Here is a 9751-nt window from a genome sequence, read left to right as displayed (position 1 = left end):
GAGTCAACACCAGTGGCGGTCAGAGCCGTTTAAGATGAGGGAGGACAAAAAATGTTTTATGAGCATGGCCTTATTTCAATTACAGCATATTGGATGACTGTCATTCATATTCCATTCACCCAGCTCAATGTAACAAATCAAATCAAATTTTATTTGTCACATACACATGGTTAGCAGATGTTAATGCGAATGTAGCGAAATGCTTGTGCTTCTAGTTCCGACAATGCAGTAATAACCAACGAGTAATCTAACCTAACAATTTCACAACAACTACCTTATACACACAAGTGTAAAGGGATGAAGAATATGTACATAAAGATATATGAATGAGTGATGGTACAGAACGGCATAGGCAAGATGCAGTAGATGGTATCGAGTAGAGTATATACATAGGAGATGAGTAATGTAGGGTATGTAAACATTATATTAAGTGGCATTGTTTAAAGTGGCTAGTGATACATTTTTTACATCCATTTTTCAATTATTCCATAACAGTGATAGGTTTAGGCTACCTACTACATGATACTCAAATTTTCCCTATACCCAACATAAGGTTGCTGTAACCTAGCCTATGAATGAAAGTTTACAACGTAGGTGCGTGCACAGGTCGAGAGAAATTTGAGTAATCAAGGTGACCGACATTGACACATTCAATACCACCTTGCACAATCTTGCCTGCATCTAGCTCATCTAGGGTGTAATCATTAGTCCAACAGTTGCAAAGGAGAGTTTCTATTGGACAAATTCCGTTATGTTTATGTTTTTCAACAGAATCAGCGGAATGAATACACCCCTGATCACACGCAAACAGTTCACTTTCATAGCAGCCAGATTGTTGTATAATTCCTTCTTGCATCTTACCTTTTCCCTTCACTTGTGGACTTCAGTGCACAACATATCAGCAGTCAGTGACCAGGCGAAATAACCTTTCCAAGCCAAACCCTCTGTTTGAGCCGGGTGTTTGAATAGTCTAAACTAGCTAGCTAGCTGCATTTGCTAGCTAAGTAAGTGAAACAAAAAAAATGTTTATTGGAATATGTGCTTCTACACCTGCATTGCTTGCTGTTTGGGGTTTTAGGCTGGGTTTCTGTACAGCACTTCGAGATATTAGCTGATGTACGAAGGGCTATATAAAATAAACTTGATTGATTTGATTTGAATATAGCTAGCTCGCTCTCTCGCATCTCCTTCATTTTTGAAGAAATGAATTTGTTCAAAACTGTTCAACTATTGTCTCTCTCTCTTTGAGTTAACTACTCACCTCATTTTATGCACTGCAGTGCTAGCTAGCTGTAGCTTATGCTTTCAGTACGAGATTCATTTTCTGTTCCTTTGATTGGGTGGACAACATATCAGTTCATGCTGCAATACCTCTGATAGGTTGGAGGACATCCTCCAGAAGTTGCCATAATTACTCTGTAAGTCTATGGAAGGGGATGAGATCCACGAGTCAATGTGCCCAGAGGAAGATGGAAACTAGCTGCTGATGCTACTGTAGACCTTCATTGCAAATGAAGTGTTTTAAACAATTATTTGGTGACGTGAATACATTTAGTATAGTTTTATCTAAAAATAGATACAATTAATGTTTCACTATGGTCCTCGCCTGCCTCCTCTGAGGAACCTTCCCTATACAAGTTAGAATCACCTTTGGCAGCAATTACAGCTGTGAGTATTCCTGGGTAAGTCTTTATGAGCTTTCCACACCTGGATTGTGCAACATTTGCCATTATTCTTTTCAAAGCTCTGTTCTTAAAGCTCTGTCAAATTGGTTGTTGATCATTGCTAGACAACCATTTTGAGGTTTCGCCATATATTTTAAAGCATTATTAAGTCAAAATTGTAACTCGGCCACTCAGGAACCTTCACTGTCTTCTTGGTAACCAACTCCAGTGTATATTTGGTCGTGTGTTTTAGGTTATTGTTTGGTGGAAAGCACACTGAACCAGTTTTTCTTACCTTATAGATAATTGTATTTTATGGAGGTACAGAGATGAGGTAGTCATTCAAAAATCATGTTAAACACTATTATTGCACACAGACAGTCCATGCAACTTATGTGACTTGTTAAGCACAGTTCTACTCCTGAGGCTTGCCATAAAAATGGGGTTAAATACTTATTGACTCAACACATTTCAACTTTTCATTTTGTATTAATTTGTAAAAAAAATTATAATCATTCAAAGACATAAAAGACATAATTCCACTTTGACATTATGGGGGTTTTGTGTGTAGGCCAGTGACAAAACATCTCAATTTAATCAATTTTAATGAGAAGCAATACAACTCTTATCAGCCCACTAACTCTTACGTTAACGTCCTCTTTCTCATACTGTATATTCTAAAAGATATCCTATTCCTCTCTGTTCCAGGATGAGCCCTCCAGGGCTGTAAACGCGCCCCAGCTGGAGACATGTTCTAAGGGCAGCAGCAGACCTGCGCTGTGACAACCATGAAAGGGTTAGGACCCAATCGCAGCCGTCACCTGTCGGACTCCTGTGAGCCATCGGGGGCCCCAAAGAAGCCACTGTACCCCTTGACCTCTGACGCCCACGGCCCCTTCCTTCTGAGCCCCACCATGAACCACTACGGCACCCTGGACCCCCACCAACTCTACCAGGGCCCCAACCCCCAATCCCTGCCTTCGGAGTGCCTGCTGCCCCTCAACCAGATATCCAACAGCAGCACCTTCCCCCGCCTCCACTTCACCTCCCAACAAGAGCAGGCTGACTACTCCCCGGACTACTCCCAGGGCTACATGGTCCCTGCCGGGGGTGGGCCTGTGGGCAGCCGGGCGGGCACCCTGTCCACCTCCATGTCCATGGGCCTGGGTCTTAGAGGGGCTCCCATGATCACCAGTGGATCAGTTACCATCTCCTCTGCAGCAGCGGCCAAGATGAACCGGCTGCCATCTAACCTGTTGGACCAGCTGGAGAAGCACCTACCTCTGCAAAGGGATGGCTTCAGTACCCTCCAGTTCCACCGGGGCAGGGTGGCCAAGCAGCGCAGCGAGAGTCCCGGACGCATCCGTCACATTATGCACTCTGTCCAGAAGCTCTTCAACAAGTCCCAATCCCTGGAGGGCTCGGTGGTCAAGGGCAACATGAACAGCACCACAGGTGGAGGTGAGGAGGGGACCAGGCAGACCCGCAGGAGTAAGAGTAAAGACAGGGCTAAGACTGAGACGCTGAAGCAGCAACCTAGCAGGCAGAATGCACTGGGACTCTGGAGCTCAGACAATGCCCTGGAGAGTGACACCACCACCAAAGCTGGCACTATCGCCATGGGCTACCGTAACCCACTCAGCATGATGACGTTAGGCAGGGCGGTGTCGGACAGCCAGGCCCCTCCCAGGCACCTCCCACATGGCTACAACACCATCTCTGCTCACACACTCAAGGCCTCCAAGAGCAGCAGCGACCTGAAGTACCTGGCCTACCCGCAAGCGCTGGCAGGGACCAGGGGAGGGGAGCTGGTGGGAGGAGGAGGCAGGGAGAGCACCCTGGTGAAGAGAGGCTCCTGGTCCACACTGACCCTCAGCCAGGCCAGGCAGGTGCTCCAGAAGGGTTCAGCCACAGTCAACAGGACGCTGCTCAAAACCAAGTCGTGTCACCAGGACCTGACCTGTCAGTACCTCCAGGTAGGAGGCCAAGTGAGTATTATGCAGGCAATAGCATTCACTGCACCCCCTAATTCCCCTCACAGCTTTAATGTTCCCTGAAATTAGGAGATTTGTTTTAAAACCTAATTCATTTGAATCCCTTTCTAACTACTGCAGCAGCATCTTGACATTTACAGTCTATAATCCCATTATTTAAATACTTTCATTTCAAATACACACACAGTACATTCACATGAAATGACCCATTCAAGGTCTCTCTCATTAAGCTAGTTAAAAGACTGTGTGATAAAGTGGAGTTGAAGGTTTGGTGACTCATTGTGGCCTCATGCTGTCTGTAGATTCCCCTGGGGGACTGGAGTGCTACGCTGGGGGGCCGGGGGCGGCCCGGGGGTCTGGAGATCCCCTGCCGGAGGATGCGTAGTGGCAGCTACGTCAAGGCCATGGGGGACGTGGACCAGGACAGCGAGGAGTCTGAGGGAAGCCCCAAACCCTCACCCAAAACAGCTGCCCGCCGCCAGAGCTACTTGAAGGCCACCCATCAGTCCCTGAGCGAGCAGCAGCCTCCACCACCTCTGCACAAGTGAGTGAAACAGCCTCAGGAGGAAATATGCATGTAGATCATACTGTAGTTAATACTGTTTAGATATGTCTCGGCTGAGGGGTTTGTTTCTCCTTATCAATCTATGTCATGACAGAACAGATAACATGGGATGTCCGAGGGAACGTATTTTATAGAGAAGTAGCTACAGACACCCTGCATGGAAACCTGCCTGCTCTAAAAGAGAGTTGAATATAACAATACAATTCAATTAAAGTGGCCACCACAAATGGACAGCAGGGGGCAGAATCCTGACACTGATGTGGAACAGTTTCTACAGTATATGCAAGGTAAAACCTGCCGGCTGCAACATTGTTCATTAGGAGTACATATCAGCTTAACATGTTCTTAGGGGATGTTCATTTATAGGAAAAGGTAATTACCTACCAGCAACAGGTAACCAAAAGTTTCCATTTGAGGTCAAAAAGGTGAATTTTTTTGTCATGTTCCCCACCACCCAAACCGGCAGGCCTCGCTGTTACGCTCTCATGCTGAAGGATAATGGGGTACTGTGGTCTCCGCTACAGAGTGCATGCTCAATGCAGCATTTGGCCAGGTCAGTGTCTTATGGAGGGGGGCAGCACGGCCCTCCACTCACACATGCCCACCGCTGCTGCCGCTTCTCTCTAACCACCCCAGTGCTTTGTGTCGTGCCCCTTCCCACGCCGCATATATTACCAAGTGCTCCGAGTGGTGTGTTAGTATCCCAGGCACAGCCAATCCAGTCATGTCTCTCATTATAAGCCACTGATCCCCCATACAAACCCCTTCCACCCTCACCCCGGCACACACATTCCCACTAACAGGTGCCTTCTTGAGAGACAAGTCAGAACAGAGGAAACAATCTCTCCGTCTCAGCAGATTCCATTAATGATTACAAAGCAAAAAAATAACTCAAATTTGCTCCCTTTTGTTTTGATGTTTACTGACGACTCAATGTTTCCTCTGTGCTGTCATTTTGATACCCAGCTACACCCCAATATCCTCTCATCTCACTGGTATTTAATCTCACAAAATCACAAGAGGTTTGGGGAAGGTTCAAAGCATCCACTGAAAATTGATGCTCCAGCACCAGCGGTTCTCATCAACCCAAGACGTCACGTTTCCTCCCCACCCTTCATCCAAGTATTTTCCATACTGTTGAGGGGTAATTTCAGCAGCTAATTCTCCCCCCTTTCCCTGTAGCTGTCTCCCCTCCCTGAGAGAGCTCTCTACCAATCGGAGCCTGGACAACCTGGACTGCTTGGTGAGCCCAGGAGAGCCCCCGATGGCCATGCGGCACTGGGACGATGGCAAAGACTTCCACCAGAGCTACTCTACCCTGGGCAGGGGCATGATGAGCAGTGGGCAGGTATGTAAGTCCACTCTCTCTATTACTCAGGACACTCTTCATCAGGGTCTAAAACAGGCCTGTCAGTGTGTGTGGGAATAATACCCCATACAACAGAAGTGTGACAGATGTAGGTACTACTGAATAAAATGAATTATTCATAAAGAATGCCCTCAGTCAGTGCAAAGACCTTCAGTGTGGACAAGCTTCAAGCCTGAAACAACAACCAGAAATGAATAGGATGTTGACAGCATGGTGCATTGCAGAGCCAGCAGAATCCTCTGTCTGTGACTGCAGGTAGGGATAGAATATTTCAGATGATGTGTGTGGTGAGATGCTGGTTGGTTAAACATTCAGTAAGCCAGAAGAGACAGGAATAGGAATGATGTTTGAAAGTAATTTTTAGACATGAGCCTAGGTTTTTATCAAGACCACCAGGCTCCTTTCAGATGGAAGACCCGACGCCACATATGCTCATGGAGTTAAAATAGCATCATATTACAGATGACAGCAGTTAAATTACCCTCTATCTCTTACAGGAATCTTTTGTTATTATCAAATCATATTTCATTAATTGAATTTGGGAGATGACAAGAAAATCTCTCTTTGGGATAAAAGCAAGTTTTTTTATGAATGAACTGCAGTGTTTTATCAGGATTGATATCTGATGGATTACAATGGCTGCCTTAGCAGGAGAAGAGGCTTCAAAGGATCTGCATTGTTGTTCATGGCGGTAACTGTGCATAAAATCTAATACAGGAGAGGTTGTAACACATCGATGCCTTTCCATCAAGGCTTTTCATTGGGTATAAAAAGGAGTACAGACAATATCAGCTTGCGTGCTAAGTATTGCAAGATTCTAATGGATCAAATAACAGATAAGCATCAACCAAGGAAAAATTTGTAAATATCATGAAATGGTGTGAAGTTTCATCATTTGATTTGAATGAAGTTTAAAAATGTATTTTGAATACTGAGCATCCCTGTTACATCTCCTTTCTTTCTTGGGGGATACAATGATGACCATGTGCCAACTCTGGCACCAGCATCCTCCTCACACTGCAATGAAAAGCAGGACGAACAAACAGGGACTCTACCTGCTACCAACATCATTAAAACCTTGAACATCACAGCAGCCTGGTATAGAAGTCTGGGGCGTAATAGGCTATCATTGTTCCTCCTCCTCCACTCTGGCACTGTTTGAACAGTGAAACAAGCTCTTATCGCAGGGTGGACAGGTGAAGTTGACTCAGCTGGTCGGTCTCTCTACAATACCTACTTCCTGTCCAGCCTATACAGTTGTATTATGATATATTTCTGCTGGTGAATCTGCTGTTGTGGAAAAGTGTCATGTTGTCAACGCCAGAGCCTGTAAATGTGCTACACCAATAAACAAGTCCTGTAGATCAATAGCGTCGCTGAGCTGAGCAAAATCAGACACCACCACAACCACTACGACTATGATGTGGAGAGAGTGGACAGCTTGTAGTGGGAGGCTGTTGATTCCTCAGTCACAGTGATTGCATTAGCTCCAGGGATGAGGAAAGGGAAATCTGACGCCGCTGGCTTGTCATCACTGATTAAACATTCTATGTGGTATTTCACAGATACAATACAGTGAGTACACAGATTCTATCAGTGAACACAAAGCTCAAACAGAATATTGATATAATGAGATATCTTCAACATGGTTATTGAAGTAGCTTACTTTTGATCAATCTGTTTCATTAAGTACAATTTTGACTGTGCATGATAACTCCTGTACCCATTTTCCTCTGGAGATAGTGATACTGTCCTTAATCAGTGCATGAGTTTCTTTGGTAAATCTAACAGTCCTTTTGATTGGGCTCTTGTGAGCTGAGGGAAACAGGATCGTTCCCACTCTCCTACCATACACCACTACCTTACTCCAGAAGCATGCCCTGCCACCCGAGACTTGCACTGCTTTCGCCTCACAGGCGGTGGCGGGCTAGCAGTCGCCTAAGTCCCCGCCCCCAACGTGTCAACCTGCACGTGTTCTTTCAGGTGTGTGGGCAGGGCTGCGGGCGCTCGCTGTACTGCGAGGGGGAGTCCCAGGCGGTGGAGGCTCTGAACCTGCCCACACCGACGTGCTTTCGCTCCCGCAGCCACAGCTACCTGCGGGCTATCCAGGCCGGCTGCTCCCAGGATGAGGACACCGCCTCAGTGGACTCTGATTCACCTCCAACCACCACCACCGGCTGCACCTACACCTCCAGCCCCAGTGAGTGTACTGTAATGCTTAGGATGGGGGGATGGGCTGGGCCCTGGGCTCAGGAAGGAGGTGGGCTGGGCCCTGGGCGTATGAGGGGGATGGGCCCTGGGCTCAATTCACAAATAATTTAGTATCTGCAAGATAAGGACTATGATGTAAGATTCCCACATGCATTGATGTATATTTTCAAATCCAGCAGAAGGGAAATTAAAATGAAGGATGTGAGGGACTGTACTTCTTCCGTTGTAAAGGGTATGTACTCAGTAACGCATGCACTTACACACAAACAGGGTGAGACAGATTCGGTCTCTGGCTGGTGGCACTGAATGGCCTACCAGCCCAGTGTGAAAGTAGACATTGTAGAGGGAGGTGATGCAGCAAGACTGGACTGGTGCCAGCTAATTCATCCATACCCATTACACAACAGTGAGCAGGGGAGATATGATGTCTGGTGATCATGGTGAGTTTGAACACCTGGGTCACACACACATAAGGTATACACTACACACTACACACGTACTGGCGCTGCTGCTGTCTTCCATGCATAAGCACAACATTTCTCCTCTCTAGCCATCCTTATCAAATGATCACTCCATATCAAGCCATTTCAACATTTTAGAGGAATTACTTACATGACATGAAGCAATTCATCCATTGCAGCTGTGGGTGGTCTTAGATAGTGGTCTGTCGACTGCTGGAGCCTGTGAACATAAGAACAGATCAAAACATTATTTGATCCCTCAAAAACATGAAGCCCAAAGCACGACAATCATGTGTTGAGTATGAATAAAAACGCATCAAGGTCTACTTTTCATTGCAATTGTTTCCTCCAAACAATCTCTGTTTACATTCCTGAATCTGATGTATTTATGTGGCTCAGCTCAGGGCCTTTGATGTCTGTTACCACATCAAGGCCTATGAAAAGGGCACTCAGACAGAGCTTACAGGGGGTGAAAAGTTTATAGGGGTAGAGTCTGAGCAGTATGGAAACCAATGTGCCATGTGAATGCAGTCTCTTTGCAGCACAACAGTGACGCTTGCCCAGATGAACTTTGCCTCAGGGCAGACTGTAGTGGGCTTAGGGTCAGTGAAGTTGGTCTAGCTAGGCCTGCTTTGTGCTCTCTTGCTGAATCATCTTGGGTATTTGAAACAGATGCTGAAACAAGGCCTTTACAAGGGCAGGGCACCCCATAATTGACATGTTAGAGACTATTGCTGTTTCCATTAAATTTTTTGGGTACAGACTTAGGTATAGCCCAATATGAAAATTCAAAAGTGTCAATCTGAACATTAGACCATAGTGTATAATTTGACTCATAGTTTTCAGCCAATCGAAGTAACATGTTCCATCAAACATACTGTATCTTGCACTCTGACACAATTGTATTTTCTTACAAGCACTGATTTTGCTGATAGCTGCTTTATTGAGGAAAGTTTTACTTGCAATGACTGTGTGAAATGTGGTTGTCTTACCTAAGTTGAATGCAACACTGAGGCTGCGTTCACACAGCCAGCCCAATTCTGATCTTTTTTCCACTAGTTGGTCTTTTGACCAATCACATCTTTTTCACAGAACCGATTGGTCAAAAGACCAATTAGTGAAAAAAAGATCAGAATTGGTCTACCTGTCTATGGCTGCACAGGCAGACAAATTCTGATATTTTTACACAGGCAGCCAAAATATCTGATGTGATTATTCAAAAGACAAATTAGTGGGGAAAAMATCAGAATTGTGCAGCCTAAATGCAGTCTGACTGCCCTGGATATTGCTGCATTCATAACCAGGTGTGACGGTGGCAATTATCAGTTGTGAAGTCGTAAATATCAGTTGAATGCATGCATTCATTTACATGCTTTGAACTCATTGAGAAACGCCGATTGGCCAATGGCCCACAATCTGCTTCAACCATAAACTAAAAGTACAGATATTATGCCTGTAAACAAATTATAGTAATAAAAAAACATATT

The 9751-nt window shown here is 45.4% G+C and overlaps 1 protein-coding gene across 1 annotated transcript in view; it reads left to right on the top strand.

Moving 5' to 3' along the window:
* Window positions 1-2412: 2412 nt before the first annotated feature.
* Window positions 2413-9751, top strand: part of LOC112069752 (disks large-associated protein 4) — a 28362-nt gene continuing 21023 nt past the window's right edge. The window contains exons 1-4 of the mRNA XM_024137120.2: window positions 2413-3652; window positions 3961-4202; window positions 5406-5571; window positions 7576-7792. Coding sequence (XP_023992888.1) covers window positions 2453-3652; window positions 3961-4202; window positions 5406-5571; window positions 7576-7792 — 1825 coding nt within the window. The 5' untranslated portion in view covers window positions 2413-2452. The remainder of the gene's footprint in view (window positions 3653-3960; window positions 4203-5405; window positions 5572-7575; window positions 7793-9751) is intronic.

This window comes from Salvelinus sp. IW2-2015, unplaced genomic scaffold (genome assembly GCF_002910315.2).
Source record: "Salvelinus sp. IW2-2015 unplaced genomic scaffold, ASM291031v2 Un_scaffold1113, whole genome shotgun sequence".
Taxonomy (NCBI): Eukaryota; Metazoa; Chordata; class Actinopteri; order Salmoniformes; family Salmonidae; genus Salvelinus; species Salvelinus sp. IW2-2015.
This window is presented reverse-complemented; position numbering and strand designations above follow the sequence as displayed.